The sequence below is a fragment of the Aegilops tauschii genome, chromosome 1 (genome assembly GCF_002575655.3).
Source record: "Aegilops tauschii subsp. strangulata cultivar AL8/78 chromosome 1, Aet v6.0, whole genome shotgun sequence".
NCBI classification, from domain to species: domain Eukaryota; kingdom Viridiplantae; phylum Streptophyta; class Magnoliopsida; order Poales; family Poaceae; genus Aegilops; species Aegilops tauschii.
In genome coordinates this window covers 257,377,545-257,399,722 of record NC_053035.3, presented here as the reverse complement: position 1 = coordinate 257,399,722, position 22,178 = coordinate 257,377,545, and the positions used below count along the sequence as shown (strand labels likewise).

Genomic DNA, 22,178 nt, shown 5'->3' with positions numbered 1-22,178 from the left:
TTAGTTGCAATGCTTGCAAGGCTTATAGTGATGTGCATTACATAGTGGGCCCAGAGATACCTCTCAGACAATCGGAGTGACAAATCCTAATCTCGAAATACGCCAACCCAACAAGTACCTTCGGAGACACCTGTAGTGCACCTTTATAATCACCCAGTTACGTTGTGATGTTTGGTAGCACACAAAGTGTTCCTTCGGTAAACGGGAGTTGCATAATCTCATAGTCATAGGAACATGTATAAGTCATGAAGAAAGCAATAGCAACATACTAAACGATCAAGTGCTAAGCTAACGGAATGGGTCAAGTCAATCACATCATTCTCCTAATGATGTGATCCCGTTAATCAAATGACAACTCATGTCTATGGTTAGGAAACATAACCATCTTTGATCAACCAGCTAGTCAAGTAGAGGCATACTAGTGACACTCTGTTTGTCTATGTATTCACACATGTATCATGTTTCCGGTTAATACAATTCTAGCATGAATAATAAACATTTATCATGATATAAGGAAATAAATAATAACTTTATTATTGCCTCTAGGGCATATTTCCTTCACACTTAACTTTCCAAATGGGCTCCTGGAAAAGAAGGAATTCCTTCTTGATATGAGTAGTCTATTATCCCTATTAAGCCGGACTCTCACATACACCCCTAGTCAAAGGAACCGACGTCCTTGTCAAGCCAGAGGAACGTTCGCTCTTGGCACACGCCTGTGTGTTCAATCTGGCACATGTGCCATGTTGTGTGCCACGATGGGCCACACACGTCATGCACAAGATGACCGCGCACCTGACCCGCAAACATCTATGTAACCGCGAGGGTCAGCTCTGATACCAACTTGTAACGCCGTGGACACACCCGTCGGTTACTGGCCGTTACTCCTGGCGGGATCTAGACTGACCCCACAAATCAACACTAATCTTCCTGCGCACTTTGTCCTCACTCGTGCGCACCTGGGACCAACTTTCCAGACGATCACCCACCTTGAAATTGCTCCACGCTGAGCACACTTAACTTTAAAGTTCTTTTGGAATGGGCTCCTGAAAAAGAAAAAATTTCTTATTGATATGAGTAGTCTATCATCCTATTAAGCCAGACTCTCACAGTCAGTTACAGGTTTGTGAGCTTGCTCTGCTCATGCAGGTGATTTGGTAATATCCTTTTTATCCATGGTTGGGGTTGGAGCTGGCTTAGCAGATGTAGAAGCGTCAGTAGCTCTGAATGATTTAAAAACATCGGCCATGGTTGCTAGCCGAGCACTAAGAGCAGAAACTGCATCTTGAATGCCACTCATCATTGTGGCCATGGTGTCTTACTTCATGTTAACTACATTAAGATCTTTACGGATGCCCTCGACCTTCTCACACAGTTTTGTCGTTTCTTCGCAATTTTGGACCACTTCACCCTCCATGGACAAGAGACCCGACACTTCCGCATTGTCCAAACTAGGTTTCGAACACCCAATGGTGACAGAAGCTCTCGGAGAGGAATTTTACTACCAGAGTTAACCGGTAACCCGAACCGAGACTTCTATTCTTCCGACCGTAGATCCACGCCCCTGAGCGCAGCACCACTCGGTGTCACCTTGGGACTTCACACTTGAGCGATGTGCTCAAGCAACTAGGCGAGTCCCGTGAGTTGCTGCCGAATTAGTCTACCGCCACCAACGCCGCTTGATGCTTTCTGCCTCCTACGCCGTTCCCAAAAATCACCACCGTCGAAGAAGGGAGGGAAGGGCGGGAAAATCGCCACTGCCGCTGCCAAAATGAAGGGTAAATTATGGCTGCCTCTCCGATTTGTCACGCTACCAAGGAAAAACCATGCTCGTGATACCAATTGTCACGCCCCGATCTAGATTCACGAGGTTGCGAGAGGGGAAAGCTAGGGTTTGTCGATCGCTAGAGAGGGTAAAGTTCCTCCGTTAGATGTATATTACTCCTTCCGTCGATCGCTAGAGAGTACAACATAAGATGTATGTTTGTTCACAGAATGGAGATCAAAAACAGAATTGCTTTTACGGAAGCGGGGGAGCTCGCTTATAAGGCCTTGTACAATGCAAGGTGCTTAGAAAAATAAACTAAATTTTCTTACGCATTGATGCTTATTTATATAGGGTATACACTTAATTAAGCAACCATCCTATAAAAATAAACATAGATACTAAAGAAAAACTCGATTTATTTTACTAAGCACCTCATCTAATCATCCGCGACAACGAAACAGTTAAGGCCTCTTTTGGTTCATAGGATAGGATTATCGTAGGAATAGGAATCTTGTAGGAAATGAGATGACATATATCTCAAATCCTATGAGTAGGAATAGGAAACGAGATGTCATTTGGTTGACACAAAGGAATTTTTTCATTGAGTCTAGGCTCATTTTTATTTTCCTATGAAATGTGAATGATAGGAACCAATCCTATGTAGAAATAGGAATCCATTCCTATGAAGCAAAGGACTCTAAAGGAAAAAAATCTTATAAAAATCCTATCCTCTAGAATTCCTATGAAATTCCTTCAAACCAAAGAGGCCTAAACTGGAAATGGTACAGCAGCCGGTAAAACGTTCGGAGGAAGGCGAGCCACGTGAGCCGTCCGATCACCTTGATCCTGATCGTCCGTTATCTGAAGATAATGACACTAGCTGACCGCTGCCTTCCCTCGTGTCTCCACCCAGCAGCCGTCGCGGTAGAGGACGCCGGAGGTGCGGAGGAGCTTGGCGCGGGCCTCAGCAGGATTTCCCAGATTAGACGGGCTATGTATGGGCGGAATTTTGCGGGGATCGGATCGGGCAAGAAATCACAAGGAAATTGAGCGGATTTACTCGTTCGAGTTTGGGACGGGAGGACGGACAAGGACGGACTATATATACAGAAGAGGGGTAGATCGGAGTCGGAGAGAGAGAACGGATCCGAAGTTATTTCTTGGCAACAAGAAGATCCCTTGGGGGTGAGATACCGGCGTCTACTACCATGGGGCAGAAGGGGCGTCGCCGCCAAAACCTAGCCCGGAGTAAGCCTCAACTCGCTCGCCCTCTCTCTGATTCGTTTCACTCAGTTCCTGTTTTCTTCAGTCATGAAAAATGGCTCTCTTTTTATCTGTAGTAAGTTCGGTAATCGATTGTTTAGATTAGTGTCAGATGGACACTACGTACTCCCTCCGTCCAGAATTACTTGTTGCGGAAATGGATAAAAGTAGATGAATGTAGAACTAAAGTATATCTAGATACATCCATTTCTCCGATTAGTAAATCCGGACGGAGAGAGTACATTTTAATCCGTTTGAGATTGAACTGTCTTTTGGGTCGGTTAGGTCCCAATCGAGTTCCTTTTAAACCATATCCATGTTTGTTCGTTAAAAAGAGCTCTAAAAGACTTTTTTCCTACCGCATACTAGGTGAGTCCACACACTTTCGTACTAAAAATTCGGTTATGGGAGGAGATTTCAAGAGATTGTTGCCTGTTTATACTCTCTTTCTCCCTCTCTCTTATGTTAGATGCCTACGGCATACTAGGTGGCCCTAATGATTCACAGACCTAGGGAACCAGATTAATATTTGTGCTGTTGGTAGGCTAGTAACGGGGTTCAGACTCTAATAAGGTGGCTGGACCCCTGTAAAACTCTTCCTAACTTTGTATCCTGGGTAACTTGCTAGTTGCTATACCCCTGTAAAACTCTTCTCTAATTTCAATGAAATGCTGCACCATGCAGTCTTCTCGTCAAAAACATAAATGTTAGATGCGCTATTAAGTACTGTATTAACCATGCTTGTTGGGTTGCAGATGGAGTGAATAGAAGAAAGGACTCGCTCTATCAACAAGTTGGCGGTGGTGATTCTCAAAATGGCGAAACATTGACATATTCAATGCCATACCTTCCAGAGGTACTGCAGCATAAAATTCTGATGATGCCTTATATTGCAAGTTTAATTTCGCTGCGACTGCTGTAACCACACTAATTCATAGGACACTGGTAGCTGTGTATTACTCCCTCTGTATCAAAATATAAGATGTTTTTAAGTCTAAATCTAGACCAAAAAACGTCTTATATTTTGATACCGAGGAAGTATTTATCTTTTACTTTTAGTGCTTCATTCAATTGGTCACGGTCATACACCCCTAGGGATTTACGCCCTCCAATTATCAAGTTCGGACATCAGATCTGTAGTGCGTGCGTGCATTGGCATGTTGTCCTAACGTCATACAATGACGACTGGAGTGAGTGGTAGCTTTGCTTTGTTCTAACCTCTCTGTTCAAAGGCTGGTAATCACCATCACATTAATATTATCTATGCACATTCTATTTTATCATCTATGAAGGGTACTAATAGCATCTACAACCGGACCCCCCATACCCGCCCCAAATGCCCGGGTGGGCTGCCCGGACGCAAAAACTGCACCCAACCATGCCACTTAGGGCGTGTTTGGTTGCCGTCGGCTACAGTACCTGCATTGCTTACCCTTCTCCACTCAGCCTGGCTATGGAAAAACAACCTCATATGCGACATCTGCAAGTTGTTTGGTTGCCTGCATATGGACTTCCTGCATTAGGGGATCAACTTTGGCACGTTGTTTGGTTGCCTGCATTGTCTCGGCGCATACAACTACACGCTGTTTGGTTGCCCGCATGGGGTATGATTAAGAGCTAGCACTTGCACTTAGCACACAGGATTAAGAGCTAGCAGAGGAAGGGGGAGAAGAAATGCAGTGTGCGCCGGACCATGGCGACTGCGGTGGATAGTGGCCGTGGCGCCGTGTCCGACATGACGAGCATGGAGTCGTGGGCGAGCGACCCCGTCGGCGGCACGACGATCAACATAGGCGGCGAACTAGTTGCGGTGCTCGCGCAAAGACAGTGGACAGACGAGGAGAATGCAATGCTCGCGCCATGGTATCGTTCGTGCAGTAGGACGAGAGAGGAGGCCGAGATGATCGACGCCAGAAACGACTCTAGTGTAGTGGGACGAGAGAGGGGAGGCCAAGATGAGCGACGCCGGAAACGACTCTAGTGTAGTAGGACGCGGGCAAGGAGATCAAGGGGAAGGGCATCGGCGTCGAGAGGGACGAATAGGAGGGCTCTGAGCAGAGGACAGAGGAGCTCGACATGGTGGCGTGAGTGCACTAGACTGCTGTTCAAGGAGAGATGAAGCTACGATCGTCGAAACCAAAACTTATGACACGAATGTTGTGCGGAACTGCGAGATTAGGCTGCTGGTCAAAGGAAATTTCAAACGACCGATCGTGTGCGATGAATCTGACAAAATTCGTCTAGAATAGCTCCAAACGGGAACACGAAATAAAGAACTTCCGGCCGACGAAACTATGAACCGATCGCCTGAATGGAACCGTAGCATCGAGGTGCATCTCTTTTGTGTAGAGCTTACCTCGAATCGAAGCACCGCTGTGTAGATCAGAGGGACAAGGAAGAGAGGAGATTAGAGAGAAGCTTACCGGAGGTTGAAGAACGTAATCACCTCGCATCCCTCCAGTCTCCACTCGTGCAAGGGCCTGCTTGCTTGCGTTCGCCTCGGCCTGGCTCGCAAGAAACTGCCGATCTGAGCGTTTCCAGCGAGCCAGGCCTAGAGGTGCTTTAAGTTCCGTGCTATGCAGGCCCAACAGTGTATGCAGCCAGCCAAACAGTCCGTTTCCTTCCCGCGCGGGCCTGGTTGGGCCTCATGCAGGCAACCAAACACGCCCTTAAAGCCTGCCCAAATGCTTGGACGGACGAACCCTAGTCACTCTCAGTCCTCTCGCCTTCTCCCCTCCCCTCCCGTCCTCTCCACCTCCTCTCCCAATCTCTCTGCCTCCTCCACCATGGCCAAGTCCGGCCATGACTCCGGCAACGAGACGATCCCATGGACTGGGACGGCCTCGTGAAGGAGGACGCTGGCTCCGGCAGTGACGCGCTGGACGATGAGAAGCTCACGCTCCACATCGCCATCCAGCACTCGCGTTTGGACACCGGCGAGACCTCGAGCTCTGTCGCGTCTGCCGCCAGCTCCTCTGGGTCCTGCCGCTGCGATGCGCCAATGCGGGCCGCGGTCGCCTGTCCCGCTCTACGCCGCTCCAGATCCGGAGCAGGGCGGCAGTCTCTCCTTCTACTCTGGCACCAGCACCCCGCGGGCAGCGCTGGGTGCTCGTGCCCGCGGCTGCTGTGCGGATGCGCATGCCGGATCGGAGGCGAAGGTGGCCCGACCGCGGCGTAGCCCGGCTCTTCCCGCCAACGCGCACGCTCCGTCCCCGTTAACTTGGAGGAGGTGCTCCTCCGCGAGGTCATGCGGCGCTTGCTGACCACGGTGAAGTCCGACGCTAGGTGCCTCCGGCGCAAAAAACACGAAGGCGCTCCAGCTCGGGCTCGAAGCTTTCCAGCGCCTCACGAGGGAGAAGGAGAGCACCAAGGCGAAGGCGGCATGGCACGCGGGAGAGCAGGCCCGCGCCATCTGCCTCCTGTTTGGCTACATCTCCTCGGCGTCGGAGAGCGGCACCACCAGCACGGACAACGACAACGATCCCTGCCGCGGACGCGTACACGGAGGGGATTGACCGCCGCGCCGCCGGCCGCAAGGGCAAGGGCCTGGCCAAGAAGTGGTGAACTTCGGCCGCCCCCCATTGCTATGTTTATATTTTAGTTGTTTTTATTTTTGTTTCAGGTTGAATTTGAACTCCGCCAGCCCTTTTGGATGAACTAATGCGATGTCCGATGTCCGAGTTGCTAAGTTTTTATGCTAATCTCCTATGATCTACGTACTATGCATGGGTTTATATGAAATAGGGTTCCGACTTTTGTGGTTTGTGGTTATGGAGGGGGTAAAATGGGTTCTGTCCAGGCACTGCTAGCGGACACGCCCGGATGCGCCCGCAGGTGTATAGGGCAGCAAAATAGGTAATCGTGGTTGTAGATGCTCTAAAATGACACATATGACTGCTTATGCTGTTTGATAGTAGTTAATAAAGGTGCTGTATCTGATAAAGCATACAATATAATTATAACAGCCTGGGATCTTATGTGAGCTGTCCAGCCTTGAACTAACAGCCCCACCAGTCTTTCTGAAGTCAGTTATATAGCACTTGTTCTTAAACATATTGAGATTGCATTTGTCTTCTCCCCGTAAATATGTATTTAATGTATATCTTTAAGCATAGAGTATGTCAAATTATTGTCAGCTGCTTCTGTATTGATGCACTTACCATTAAATCTAGCTTCCTTAAAAGGTACAGCCTAGCAATATGGTTGCTTTTTTATGTTCGCCAATTGTAAAACTCACCTCCTAGGAGGCTTTTTCCACCTCCCTTTTCATGAAATGAAACGCAAAAGCCTTTTGCGGTTTCTCGAAAAAAGGGCCATAAGGCATGGCAGCCATCAATAAATTCCATTATCCTCTTAGGTCCAACAACTGTAACATGTGATCCCTGATACAACAATTGGGAGCCATGCCAAGTGCAGATGATTAGAACATAAGATTGAGCAATCCTAATCATGTCAATGCATATTTGTTTGATAAGAGTATGAAAAATGGTCAGACTTAATAGCTTAAGTATGACTAGCACATATGCCTGTGCGTTGCAATGGGACAAAAAGATTGAGGTATATTCAAATTTAAGAAAATATGTATTACACATGTGCTTCGCTACGGAGCAAATGCCATTTTCTATCTACCAAAATACTCATCATGGAAACGTCCACAAGAACACCAACTACCCAGCAACGGAGAACTAGAGCTGCATGCTACGGCGTGGACCAAGCTACGTCGTTGTGAGATCAAGGAGAGGTGAGATGACGTCGTGGTTGGAATGAACGGAAGCATGGAGGAGGGAGCTTGCGGGGGTGTGAGCATGACTGCCTTGCCGGGCTACTGGAGGACGGGTTCCACCGCAGCACACACTCTGCTGACCACACGGATCTACGGAACAAAGCCAGTTGCCATCTATTAGAACGCCAACCAGAACACCTGCGACCCAGCAACGATGAAATTCACAGATGGAACATGCATCAAATTTAGAAATGCCGCATGAAGTAGTGCATAATATACCCGTTGATCTTTGATGCTGCCCTGTATACTGTAGCAAAAGCAGGAGCCAACTCAAGTTGTGATGTAGCTCATGCAATATCCCAGATCCATCTTCAAGTCAACAGCATTTCTGGAAAACAATATCCCAATTTCTCAGTATCCTCATCAACCTTGGATACATGCTGAACAAAAAGAATTTCAGTTTGATGCCACCAAACTAACTAATTAGAAAATTTTGGGTTAAAACGTTGGACTTATCGGTTAATTAGTATTCTGCTCACCACTCACGTCCTAATCAAACACCAAACTGCACCACTTATGCAGTGGCCACAAATGCAAAGTATGATCTGTTAAATTGGCCCTCTCTACAATTTGGATGATGTCCGCCACATAAAGTCGTACATAGTTTATAGTTGCTGAATCAACAACTTTAATTCCCTCTATTCGATCCAAAACAGGCACTAAAATTAAAAAGAGGATGCAACTAAACACATAACAATATGCACAAGATGTATGAATTTAGGTAAATAAGATAAGAGGAGTTATTTTGCATCTATATTAAACCAGCAAGACAACTCCATATTCGAGGTACAAATCTTGACTGACGACTTAAGAGCACACAATAATTTTCTTTATCAATGAACAACATAATCACAACCTGCAATGCACCAAAGGGGTTACCAAACAGTGAATACACTATTCTATCAGGTTCGGAAGCTTGCAGCAACAGCATGTTTCAGCTATGAATAATTGATTGTAACTTCGTTTTGAGTTCTTACACGAGTGTAGACACTGCAAAATGTTAGTGTACCCTTTGTCTAAGTTCTTATTTCAATACTGTGAAAGCAGGTGACCATATACCTGAGTCCACCCACCAAACAGCAGAGGTAGATCGTTCAGTACTGGAAAAATGCTACGTATCTTGTTATTCAGTTTGCATCTATATCTGTATGGTCACCTGCTTCTGTTTGAACCAAACTTGATGCGGGATTTGAGGCGGGGGTTGGAGCTCCCGCGGAGATGGCCATGGCAGCTCGGGGTCGAGCACCGGCGGGGCCGCCGGGGCTCCGGCGGTCCTCCGGGTTTGGAAGGGTGAAGCGGCGGGGCCGGGGGAAGGCGGCGGAGCGGAGGCAGTGGCCACCGGGGTGGAGGAGCGGCTGCGGCGGGAACTTTCCAGAGGTAGTTGGGCGTGCAGGCTTTTACTCGTGTTTTGCTCGGGCGGCGGCTGGTGATGCAAATTTGCATCACCAAGTGACGTATTTTACATCCAGAGCAAAATCTGAGTAAAAAATTAAACATCTACATCATCTGTTGGAGCAAGTTTTTGGGCCAAAGTGATGGAAAAATCAGTTATTTATACATCTACATCATCTATTGGAGATGCTCTTAGTGCTGCGATGCTGAAATGTTGTGCTGTAACAAAGTTCCTGTGAACATTATTTCGCATATTAAGTCTAGTTAGAAAATTTTATCCTTTGGATTCACTATTCGTGCTAGGACATTGATTAACAAATGACTGTTTGAATTGTGTGTTATTTCATGACGTCCTTTTCTATTTAATCGTATTTAGCAAAACTTCTTGATTCTCTTTCATGGGATTCTGTTGGTTTAGGTGTTCTATTTGTACCCAATGCAGAAGTTGCATAGTTCTGTTTCATTGCTATGCTGACCAGTTTATAACATGCTATTGCACAATAATACATCACTGTGCATTTTGGTTGACACAAATGCACAGAAAGTTGTATCATTGATTACTCTGTGCTCTAATGCAGGTAAGAATAGATACCATAATTGTCAGAAAGCCACTAGTGACACTGTCAAGAAAATTTCTCCGTGCAATGCGTAGTTTACCTACTACTGTTACAACAATTGCACCATCTACATATGTAACACAGCGCACCATGTGCAATCATAGAGAGCTACTTGAGGTAGACAATACTCCATGTGGTTCTACTGTTTTTCTTTCTCTGATGATTGGAGTTCCATTGCATGCAGGACATCTGGCATCGTATACATTCCCTAATGCCAATGCGTGATGCTGCTCGTGCTGCTTGCCTTTCTCGCGCCTTTCTACATTCCTGGAGGTGTCATCCCAACCTCACCTTGGACTGGCAAACGCTTTGCTCCAAGTCCAAGGGAGGTGGAGGAAATTTTAGCCGCAAAATTGACAGCATAATTAGAAACCACTCAGGAATTGGCTTGAAGAGATTGGAGCTTGATATATTTGATGATGACCGTACCTTGCCTTATATCGACAGTTGGCTCCAGTTTGCTGTCACACCAGGGATTGAGGAGCTCACCCTTGGACTATATAAAAGGTACAACTTCCCATGCTCACTTTTATCTGATGGAGTTAGAAACTCAATTCGTTATCTTGAACTTCGCCGTAGTGCCTTCCGTCCCATGGCTGAACTTGGCCCCTTGAGAAGCCTAACAACTCTGCATCTGTGTTCTGTGCGTATTACTGGGGATGAAGTAGGGTGCTTTCTTTCCAACTCCCCTGCTTTGGAGCAGTTGAAACTTTATGATTGCAAGGAGATAATTTTCCTGAAGATACCTTGCATGCTGCAGCGGCTCAGGTGCCTGAGTGTTTTTTCATGCTGGATGCTTCAATTGATAGAGTGCAAAGCTCCAAATCTCTCCAATATTTACGCTAGTGGAGAAAATATAAAACTCTCACTCTCAGAAGCATTGTGCATGAAGGACTTGTGCATGTGTTTTCCCAACGTCATCGGTTATGCTCTTGCTGAGCTGCCGTCCATTATGCCAACTCTTGAGACTCTTGAAATAGGTTCAGAGGATGAGGTAATACTACTCATAAGACTTTATTTCGGATGAGATAATTGTTAATAATCTGAAGATGACATATATTTGTTGTGCAGGTGGTTAATACACCAATGCTGCCTACAAAATTCATCCACCTCAAGCACCTGAATATTCAAATTACGGAATCCGATGATTATTTTCACCTGGCTTCTTTCTTGGATGCATCTCCTTCCTTGGAGACTTTGTTCTTGGATGTAAGTCACTGTTCGTTCATTCTGTTGGGTTGGTTATTACTCAGTTGGGTCCGTCCATCGATTCAATTTCCTTTTTTTTTTTCCATCTTCATTCAGGTATCTAAGGATAAGGAATATGTGGATCGTGAATCAGTTTTTGGAGGTTCCTCACTACATTTGAGGCAGCTGCCCGAAGACCGCCATGTCCGCCTCAAACTCAAACGTGTGGAGATCATAGGGTTCAGCTCTGCAAAGAGCTTGGTGAGCTCACACGTTGCATTGTCAAGAAGGCAGTCTCACTTGAGCTGCTTGTGTTGGACACCCTTGATGGTAGTGATAGGTGTTGTGGTGAATATAAGTGTAGGCCCATTGGCAAGACTGTTCTCGAGGAAAATAAGTGTAGGCCCATTAGCAAGACTGTTCTCGAGGAAGCCTCTAGAGCGGTCGTGGCTATAAGAAGGTTCATTGAGGATCAAGTCCCGCCTACAGCTAAGCTGAGTGTCCTGGAGCCTTGCACACGGTGTCATTCGAGTCATAAGCTTGCAGCCGGTGATATGGTGATGGAGGGTGGTTGATAGATGTCATAAGTTATCTTATTGTAATTGCGCCATGTATGGTCATTTATTGAATTTGATTTGATTGATACCATGCTTTGTTTCTTGGATTATCGGATAAGTTATTTTGAAGGCGAAATGTGTTGTCACTTGAATCTAATTATGTTACTATTATAAGTGAACCATGTTTTTCTTTGATGGATTATTCAACCTTTCTTTATGAGCCTTGCACTTGGAGGGTGCGTGGATTTTAGGTTCTGCAAATAGATGAAGATGATTTTCGTTCTGTTTATACTAAGGTACGCGTGCATTGCACGCATGAGATTTGGCAACCAAATTATGAATAAATATCACACTATAACATGTAAATTTTGAGTCATATATGCATGATGTAGATGTTCGTTTAATTCTTATAGTTCATCTCATCCAAAATCAATTAGTTTTATAAAAAAATCTATTTTAAGATTCATGGAATTGTGCATTGTAAAGGTAAAAACAAAAAGTGACAATTCATTTAGAAAAAAAAGTTTGGGCAATTAAGATATGGAAGATTCTAGAGAACAAAAGAGAAGTGCCTGTGTGTTTGAGGTTTGTGCATTATGCTTAAGTTCAACATGGAGTCTTCTAGATTGTACATGCATGCATGTGGTAGAATCTGGTGGAATGTAGATGATATCCAACGGTCAGTAGTGCTTGAATTTGCCATCTCTGCACTGTCGGATTGGCTTCATCCAACGACCAACTTTTAAAGTTATTTGCACACTAGAGAAAAGAGGATCATTTCTGTTTGTTGTTGGCTACCCTATTCAACAGATTCGTTGTTTCCTGCTGCCTGCTTGCCTCAGGAACCCGCTGCAGCGTCTCGGGCTATGGGCGTGCAAGAATCAATAGTCTAGTGTAGGAGTCCTAGCCGGCCGCGCTAGTACAAGAGCTGGCAAGGAGCTGCTGGGCAGGCCGCGAGCGCACGGTGCCCTTCATCTCCAGCGCGGCAGATTTTACAACCGCCTTGCGGCAGGACGTGGCGACGGCCAGCAGGCAGCGGTTTGAGGAGCGTCAGCGGGAGCGGTTCCGTGTTGAAATTGGAGCGGTGGCGGCGAGGGACACTCCCCACAAGTTGGGGGCGGTGGGCATGGCCGGAATGGAGCTCGGCGAGGAAGCAAGGCACTGTAGCTGAAAGTTTCTTCCCGCCAACCGTTTTCTTAGTTAAGGGAACCCATAAAATTTGCCCCAAAAACCTTAGATACAAGGGAATTGAGGCTCAGTTTAAGGCTCCCATGACTGCATTGCTCTCACTCAGCACACCATGACTGCATTGCTCTCACTCAATATAAATCTTGAACAAACTATGTGTCCATCTTTACAACAACCAGTAGAAACACATCTTTTCTCCGGAATCATTGAATCTTTGTGGAAGCCTTGAAATAAATTTTCCATCCGATCAGCACAGACCGACCAAACCATCCGACATAAGGGGTTGTTTGGATTAGCTTCAGATTTTAGGGTCCCGTTTAGATTTTTTTTTAAACCATCGTTTTTTTAGGAAACCATCGGTTTTAGTTTCTAGAAAGCTGGTTTTTGTCTATGGTCTTAAAAACTGATTTCTGTACAAAAGCTAGGGGAAGAGTAAATTGTATAAAACCACCACTTTGAGGGCCAGGTTTGCGAAAAACACTAGGATACAGTTTCTCTGCAAAAAACACCACATCTTGCGTAATTGTTCTGCAAAAACCACTGATCGGCGGATTTGGCTCGGTTAAGTGTGTTTATGACAGATGGGGCCCTTTTTTGCCTACGTGGCGTAACATTTCGTGCCAGGTCAATTTTAATATAATTTTACAAACTAGTCCATAGATTTTTACATAGACACCCCTAAATAATAAAAAATGCAATCAGCCCACGTGCATCCGCCACTGGTTGGGTCGGTCAACGCAGCCCGCGTCGGGCGCCTCCTCGCGCAGGAGACAAAATCGAGGGGAGGGGGCGGCAGCCCTCGCCGGATCCGGTAGCCGGCGTTGGGCGGCTTCTCGCCTGGAGGCCAGATCGGGGCCGCGGTGCGGCATCCTTCGCCGGATCCGGCAGCCCGCGCTGGGCGTCTCCTCGCGCGTGAGGCCAAATCGGTGCGGCGGCACGGCATCCCTCGCCGGACCCGGATGAGGTGGCGAAACTGGAGGGGAAATCGGGGCGACAACGCAGCTTCCCTCGCCGGAGGTGGCGACGACTCACATGGTGGTGCGCAGCCGCGTGGTGCATCGAGGGCAACGCTGCCGTGGTGGAGTGGAGCGGGGAGCGCCGGGGCTGGCTCGAGGTGGGCACTTACCCGCCTGGTCTCGAGGCCAGCACGGCGTGCGCAGTCGAGCGGCGGCAGCGCTGGGCGCGTTGTGGTGACTGGTGCCATCGAGTTCGAGGAACGCTGCGGCGGGCACGCGTTGTGGGTGTTCGACTTCAAGTCCAAGAACCGGACCATGGTGCACCCTCCTCCGCAGTTCGCCGGCTTCGTCTGCTCCGGCGAGCTCCTACTTGCAGCAGCGTGCGGGATCCTCTCCTCGGGCGGCTCGGGAGCGAGGTTGACGAAGTCCAGGGAGACGGGGGCAAGGGCCTGGGCGGTTAGGGGAAAGAATGTTGGGGTGATTTTGCTTTTTGACCCATCCAGCGCACTTTGTGCAAAACGGTATGCCATGTCAGCGAAAAAGGGGCCCCATCTGTCATAAACACACTTAACCGAGCCAAATCCGCCGATCAGTGGTTTTTGCAGAACAATTACGCAAGATGTGGTGTTTTTTGCAGAGAAACTGTATCCTAGTGTTTTTCGCAAACCTAGCCCTCAAAGTGGTGGTTTTATGCAATTTACTCCTGGGGGAAGGTAGCTGCCATGTGGGACGTGGCCCATGTCATCCGCACTACAACACCGTACGGTACTACAGAGGATCTCAACCCTATTTTAGTTGCTAGAAAGCTGGTTTCTGTCTATGGTCTATAAAAAATAATTTCTATACAAAAGCTAGGGAAGGTGTCTGGATCCCATGACCGCCACAAACGGAAACTACGCTGCAGCCGTCCCACCGAATCCGGCCAGATCTGGCCACCACTGCCATTGTTGATCCATCCCGCCGTCTGGATCCACCGCCCTTCTTCCAATCGACCGCACCGCCACCACCCCACTTCCGCCGCCACATCCGCCACTGCACAGCCTGATGGCGCCAAAAAGCACGAAGGGCCAGTCCGGCTACTATGGCGTTCGGCCGCGACGATTCAGTCGTTTCGGCGTCGTGTTTCAGTGCGATGGACGACAGTACTGGGTCGGCACCTTCGAGACGGCGGACATGGCTGTACACGCCTACGACATTGCCACATGGAGGCTCGGCCAGCCGCGGCATGAGCTCAACTTCCTAGAGATCGAGTCGCTGGCTGATGCAGAGTTCATCGGGCCGCTGATGAACATTGAGTCCCGCCCGATGAAGAGGGAGACTTGCATCGTCCTGGAGCAGAGGAACACACGGGTGAGCGATGAGACGGCGATGGCGTGGTTTGCGAGCAAGAATCCGCACCTCATGCAGGCGGACGCGGAATGGTTCTGGAAGTGTGATCATGAGAAGAAGAAGAAGGCGGAGGTCAAGAAGAATGGCCTTCATAGGTGGTGAAGATGGAGTCCTATGATGAGGGTTTCGACGTTGATTGGGATGACCTTGCGCGTGAGAGTGATGGCGAGGAGAGTGACGAGTCCCACGACATTGACGGGGAGGTTGTCCGTCGGAGTTAGTTTGGATGTTCGTTTAATCTATGCAATGTTTGGATGTTCAAAACTTTGAATGTTTGAACTTGGAAGTGAATTCTGCAATGTTTGGATGTTCAAAAAAAATATTTGCATGTTGAAGTGCCCTATTTTGGGGCAGCTGTTGGAGATGAACAATTTTGAATGCCCTAAAATTCACCTTTCGGTGCCTCAAATTTTACTGCAACAGCTTTTTGGTGCCCTAAAATAGGGCTGTCGTTGGAGATGCTCTTTCCATTTTGATTTTATACCTTTTGGCCTTTTATACCGTTGTGTGAGATGTGTGAACATCGCATTTTTACAAATATCTATAGAAAAGGGAAACATAAATTTCACACTAAAACTGTGAAAGAAGCTCTAAAAGGTGTCATCTTTTATTCGGAGAATAAAACGGACGAGCTTTAACCCCACTCACACACCAACGCACCTTACAATCAATTTCATCGCCCTTTAAAGTACGCAGCCTTTCTTTTTATACTTCTATCGTCAGTTTCCTTTTCCTATCCGACAGACAGGATCTGCTCTATCCGGGTCTCCTCACCTAGCTGGCTGGAGACTGGGTTATGCCAGCGATCATGCTCAGCGCAATGCAAGGCTGGTCGGCCGGCACCTGCCAAGCACCACAGATCACACGAGAAATAAGCAAAGCATATTATGTTCAGTTAAGGATCCAGTAGAAATGTGGTGTGCTGCGACTTACGAAGTGGCCAGCGCCAAGGATCCAGTAGAAATGTAGGTTCTTGTAGGACCTGACGAAGGCCTTGGTGACCTTGGATGATCCGCAGGACAGAGGCTGCCTCGGCAGGCTCAGGAAGTTCTTCAGCCCATCCCATCTGAAAAGTAGACGTAATTTTTAGAGGCACAAGTGGCGTCTAAATATTGCAAGAATCTGGAGAAAATGGTGAGAGAGAAAGGCTTGAGTACTTGAGCTTTTGCACCCATGCCTCCGCGCCCTTGGTCGAGCAAATCACATCCAGCTTCACAAAGAGTATAAGTAAAAAATAATAAATCACTAGGCTCAGTCTAAAGAACGTAGTACAACATTAGTCTATCGTACAGGCAGCGATATTTCTACACACCACACACTGTACACTGACGAAGCCCTAAGCAAACCATACGCGTGTTAAAGCTATATATAGTGGAATGAATAAATAAAATAAATAGTTGAAAAGAACATCTGCAGATTAAGCAACATGCACGTTTCAGTTAAAGTGGCTTGTTTCACTCAACAGTGTTGACCATGTACATGTGAGACGAGTAGATCGATGGCCGATCGCTGATGCGATCTGAGCATCTGACGATCTGTTCCGACCAATACAATCTGGGAGAAAAGATAGAGTTGTCACTTGCGCGACACACTGTATACTATTCTGAACTTTGGAGTTCTTTTGGCATGGACCCGCGGGTGTGGTTGTCATTCAGCTTAAAAAATGGAAGGTTCTTTGAAGGACTGCGGTTTTTCTGAACAACAGCCTGTCCGCGTCGTCACCAACACGAATTTTTTCTCTCCTAGTCGCGGTTGCTTACTCGTCACGGTGCTTCCGTCTGCTAATCTGACAGCTCCGTTGAACTGACAGCAAGAGTAGGGCCATTCTAGTAAGCATGAGTGGATGTGGCTACGCCCATTAGTCGTTAGGACTTGTGCCAATCAACCAGTAAGCTTATTATGGCATTCCAAATGTGTTTTTTTAGTAAGTATCCTAAGCAACTGTCGAGGTTTATTACAAGCTGGAAGAGAGTAAAAACAATGCAGATGCAGCGGAATAGAGTAAAAGCAATGCAGTCACCTCACCTGGCCATTATAAACCGTGACATCTACACCGTAAGACAGCAGCTCGTCGACCTGGATGATCAAGCAGAAAGCAGAGAGTAAATCAGTCACAGCCCACAAGCCATCGTTTGCATCGATCAGTACAGTTTAACATTTTCAAGATCCATCCATCGTTTCATGGGATCCCGCGCTGGATCACTCGCCTCGTCGATCCGTGGCTTCATGAAGTCGTTGACCAGCGCGTTGTAGACGGGGTCCGACAGCTCGTGCCACCTGCAGTTTGGGACAGGGACGTCATGTGGGTGGGTGTAAGCTAGAGCATGAAAGCGAGCTGTTGCCAATGGCGACGCAGGCTCACTCGTGATCCTTGGGGATGATCTTGAGCTTCTCCTTGACGACCCCGTTCATGATGCCGCCGAGGGTGTTGGTGGTGTTGGAGCCGGCTTCCTCCTGGCTGCCGCCGAGGTACGTCGAGTACTTCATCACTTGCGCGTTGCTCGACGTCGTCGGAGTCGACGAGGTCGCCGGCAGGTCCGCCGCCACCGGGTCCATGCCGGCGTCGAGCAGGAAATTGTACATGTCCTGCAAATTGAAATTGCATTATGCTATCTGTCAGCAAAGGAAATGAGACAAACACAAGGGTCAAAGAGTCAACACTCACGACGCTGGCGCTCTTGGAGTCAATGAAATCCAGCAGCTCCGACCACGACCCCTGCGAGTCCGCCAGCCGCCCGGCCGCGATCTGCTCCTTCACCGTCGCCGCCTTCCTGAGGCCACAATTCGCGCGCGCATGTGACCGGGGAGTTGGTTTTTAACATTTTTTTTCTTCCGGGAAGAAAGCCCCGGGAAGCATGCAATGCAAGCACTGAGGAATTTAAGAGGACGGTGCAGTCCTGTTTACTTCTTGGCGGCGTCGCCGGCGTTGTCGTCCAGCCTCGAAACCTCCAGGAGCAGCGGCGCGTAAGCGAGCTGCACGCACCGATCAAATTAAATCAGCAATCGGTTCACACACGCTCGATCGTGCGCTCTCCAGCAAATGACCGATCTGCTCACCGTGAAATCCTCCGGCGAGACCCAGCTATCCCCGAGCGCGACGCCTGCGAGCTTGAGCTTGAGGTCGCCGGCACGGACGGCCCTTGCGACGGAGACGCCGAGAGTGGCGGCGTACTTTCCGCCGTAGGACTCGGCGACGAGGAAGAGGGGGCTCCCCTGCTGCAGGGTGGGCAGCTCCTTGGCGAGCGCCTTGAGCAGCGTGGTGGCGTCCGTGGCCGCCTGCCAGTCAGTCGTCACCAGCAGGCTGTCGTCCTCAACGTAACTGTACCCGACCCCCACAGGGTTGTCCTGCCATTGACGCACGTACGCGGTTGGTATTGCAGCCAAAAAAACAGCGAGGCGAGAGGAAGAAGACGAGGGCGTCGCGGTTTGCGGTAGGGATACCATGAAGATGAGGTCCGCCTTCTGCAGCCACGTCGAGTTTCGGGGCTTGAGGTTGACGTCGAGGGGCCCGATCTCCATGAAGTTGCCGATGCCCACCCCCGACGCTCCCTGAGACGAAGACCGAGATGATTAGCTCTTGCTGAAGACAGAATTCTTGCATGAGAAGCTGGGAGAGGGGAGGAAGATGGACCGTACGGGACCGCCCTGTAGCCAGAGGACGGTCGGCCATGGCCTGGACGGCGTCGACACCCTCTGGGGGCTCTTGTAGTACCACCAGAACAGGTTGGCCTCTGCAGCGCAGAAACAGAGTCTGAGAAGAATTCTCGCGTGAAAGATGACCAGCCAGCAGGAGAAAATTGGGATCGAGATGGTGCAAAATGCAAGCGAGACAGGGCGGGGCGTTACTTGGTCGGACTTCGACGAATCCCCAGAGCTCCGTGCCGTCGGGGTTGCCGGCGGTGACAGAAGCCGCCGCGCTGGCCCGGAGCACGGAGAGGCAGAGGAGGAGGGGAAGCAGAGCAAGCAGAGGTTGACCGTGCTTGTCCATTTCCATGTGGCGAGTGGCTTGTGGTTTCTGAGTGCGAGTTGCACGTACTGTGGCCAGCAACAGCCTAAGTAGGCGGCGTCTCACCGTCCCATCCCGTCATACCACGCGTGGGCGACGAGGTATAGCCGTATCCGTATAGACAACCCAGTGTTGCATGGAATATAAACGAATCATTGATCTCGTCTTCTTTTTTTTTTTCGCGAATACATAGAAGGCTTGCGTATCATTGCATTGATAAGTAGAATAAAGTTGCATAACAAATAAGTTACGAAGAGATGGGGCTAGCCAAGCATGTGCGCAAGGATGGCATGCGTGGATAGCCTGGACGCATGAGTGGAGGGGGTGGTGCGTCAGCCACCAAAAGCCCTAGGCTACGTCTTCGGTAAGATCAGCGCCAAGTGCGTGGCGCTCGCGCGTGCCCAGAATTTTGCCTCTTCCCAGAAGGCATTGACGGCGCGGCTCACAGAGGGGCGATCGCCGTCGAAGGTGCAGCCATTGCGGTGCTTCCAAAGCCACCAAGCAGTAAGGATGGCGATGGAAGCGAGCCCGCGTCGAAGACAGCGCGGCGTGGCGGCGATAGCAGAGGTCAGCCAGGTGGCGAGCTCGTCGTCGTGGCTCGGGGTAATGGCCGTGGAGCGGCACCAGGATAGCACCTCATGCCATACCTTGCGGGAGAAGGAGTAGCCCGCGAGAAGATGTTGCATGGTCTCGGGTTCTTGGTCGCAAAGGAGGCAGGTAGGCTCATGTGGCAGGTCATGGCGCGCGAGGCGGTCGGCCGTCCAATAGCGCCTGAGCAGGGCAAGCCAGATGAAGAACTTAATCCGCAGCGGTGCCCAAGAGCGCCAGGTGATACGCCAGTGTGGGTCTTCGATGGATCCGATGAATAAGGATTGGTAGCAAGAGCTCGCGGTGTAGGAGCCGGAAGCGGTCCATCGCCAGGAAATCCTATCCGGCTCGTCGCTGACGGTCACCTAGCGCAGGCGGCGCCAAAGGGACACATATTGAATGGCCATCTCCGTGCCCAGCGCACCGCGAATGTCCGCAATCCAGGCACGCTCATGGAGCCCGTCGCGCACGGAAAGTTTCTTGCGCCGCCACTTAGAAACCCTGGCATGAACCAGCGGCGCGATCTCCGCGATGGACTGGCCGTCGAGCCAACGATCGTCCCAGAATTTGCAGCTGCGCCCATCGCCGATGGACCAGTGGGTGGAGGCCCGAAAGAGGGCCTGGACCTCGAGGGAGTGAGGGATGTGTAGGTGTTGCCATGGGCGCGAGGGATCTGTCCTCTGGAGCCACAGCCAGCGTGTACGCAGGGAAATGCCCACGAGTTGGAGGTTGGGGATGCCGAGGCCGCCCAGGGCGACGGGGCAGCAGACGCGGTGCCAGTTGACAAGGCAGTGGCCGCTTCTCGCGTCCTTTCATCCGTACTAGAGAAAATTGCGGAGGAGGCGATTGATCTGCTTGAGGATAGGGGGGTTGATGGCCATCGCGAGGAGCGTGTGCACAGGCATCGCCGCGAGCACATGGCGGCAGAGCACCAGGCGGTCATCGCGCGACATCATGGAGGCCCACCAAGGGGAGAGCCTGCGCTCGAGCTTGACGAGGATAGGCTGTAGCGCAGCGGCGCTGACCTTGCGGATGGAGAGCGGCAGGCCGAGGTATGTCGTTGGGAAGTCTTTGAGTGGGCACGCAAAGTTGGAGGAGATTGCCAGGCGGTCTTCAAGCGTGCATTGGATTGGGGAGGCCGCGCACTTGTTGAAATTGGTATACATCCTGGAGGCGTTGCCGAAGACAGTGAGCAGTCGACGGACGACTGAGAGGTCCTGCTTGTCTGGCCGGCAGAAGACGACAACGTCGTCAGCATAGAAGGAGATACTCGAGGCCATATGACGCGTGGTGAGGCGTTGTAGCAGGCCATCGGTGACAGCATGGCAAAGCAGATTGTTGAGTGTGTCGATCACCATGACGAACATCATGGGTGACAAGGGGTCCCCTTGCCGGAAGCCACACCTGTGAAGGATCGGTGGCCCTGGGGTGCCGTTGACGAGGATGCACGTGCTGGCCGTTCCTAGGAGGATGCACACCCACTCGCACCAGCGTCGACCGAAGCCTAGATGGCGAAGAGTGTCAAGCAGGAATGCCCACGAGACCGAGTCGAAAGCGCGGACTATGTCGAGCTTGAGCATGACGCGCGGTTGCTTAAGGTTGTGGAGCTGACGTGAAGTTTGTTGGACGAGGAGGAAGTTGTCGTGGATGCATCGGCCCGCGATGAACACACTTTGGTTGGTGGAGATCATGTCACCGAGCCTAGGAGCGAGGCGGAGCGAGAGCACCTTGGCGAATAGCTTGGCGAACAAGTGAATCAGGCTTATTGGGCGATAGTCGGAGAGCGTGCCAGCGTCGGGTTTCTTGGGCAGCAGAGTAAGAAGCGCCTCGTTAAGCCGCTGGAAGCCTAGGCCATTGAGGTTGTAGAGCTTATCGAATGCATCGACGAAGTTCGCTTTGATGGTAGGCCAGGATGCACATAAGAACTCGGAGGTGAACCCATCTGGCCCCGGTGCTCTCCCCTTAGGCATGCACTTGATGGCCTCCCAAATTTCATGCTCACAGAATAGGGCCACGAGGTCTTGCAGGTCGAACGAGTGTGGGTCGAGGCCGTCCAGGTCGATGGAGGATAATCTCTCCTGGGTGGAACCAAGGATGCCCGAGAAGTGTGTGTACGCGGCTTCCGCGATGGCAGCATGCCCGGTCATGGTGGAGTCACCCACTTGGAGCCGGAGGATTGTGTTCTTCCTGAATTGTGACGCCCGGGTAGTTAAGCTATAGTAACCCTCTGGTAATGATGCCACGTCACCACGGTTACTGTTGTTAATCTCGCGTTAGTTCAAAACGATTCGAATTCAAATTTGGATTATTAACAAACATCAAAACTTTTCAAACATCAAAACTAATATGTTCGGTTTGTGCCAATTAATCCATACTAAATGTTGGTGAAGAAACTACACTTTTATAAAATTCTTAAATACTCTAAAATGATTAAAACAGTAGCAAAAACAAATATTGAAATACCTTTTATAATTAATAAAATG

The 22,178-nt window shown here is 49.5% G+C and overlaps 2 protein-coding genes and 1 pseudogene across 2 annotated transcripts; 2 read left to right on the top strand and 1 right to left on the bottom strand.

Moving 5' to 3' along the window:
- Positions 1–2,643: 2,643 nt before the first annotated feature.
- Positions 2,644–11,770, top strand: LOC109745691 (uncharacterized; annotated as a pseudogene).
- Positions 11,771–14,756: 2,986 nt separating this feature from the next.
- LOC109745695 (uncharacterized) lies at positions 14,757–15,203 on the top strand. The gene has a single exon (XM_020304811.1). It carries the CDS (start codon positions 14,757–14,759, stop codon positions 15,201–15,203), a length of 447 nt encoding a protein of 148 aa, XP_020160400.1.
- A 482-nt stretch (positions 15,204–15,685) lies between these two features.
- LOC109745690 (serine carboxypeptidase-like 51) lies at positions 15,686–19,224 on the bottom strand. Its single transcript, XM_020304806.4, has 12 exons — positions 18,948–19,224; positions 18,738–18,832; positions 18,543–18,650; positions 18,159–18,446; positions 18,007–18,074; positions 17,767–17,872; positions 17,464–17,687; positions 17,309–17,378; positions 17,127–17,177; positions 16,259–16,311; positions 16,035–16,167; positions 15,686–15,944 (listed from the first exon to the last, which is right to left on the bottom strand). Exons 1-12 carry the CDS (start codon positions 19,093–19,095, stop codon positions 15,876–15,878), a joined length of 1,413 nt encoding a protein of 470 aa, XP_020160395.1. The 5' UTR covers positions 19,096–19,224; the 3' UTR covers positions 15,686–15,875.
- Positions 19,225–22,178: the final 2,954 nt, after the last annotated feature.

Bases quoted from the DNA above. Each gene is read 5' to 3' on its own strand.
- LOC109745695 (XM_020304811.1), top strand. From the start codon at position 14,757: ATGGCGCCAAAAAGCACGAAGGGCCAGTCCGGCTACTATGGCGTTCGG.
- LOC109745690 (XM_020304806.4), bottom strand. From the start codon at position 19,095: ATGGAAATGGACAAGCACGGTCAACCTCTGCTTGCTCTGCTTCCCCTC. The intron at 18,833-18,947 runs GTAACGCCCCGC...TCTGCGCTGCAG, and splicing joins ATTCGTCGAAGTCCGACCAA to AGGCCAACCTGTTCTGGTGG. The intron at 15,945-16,034 runs GTAAGTCGCAGC...GGTGCTTGGCAG, and splicing joins TCCTTGGCGCTGGCCACTTC to GTGCCGGCCGACCAGCCTTG.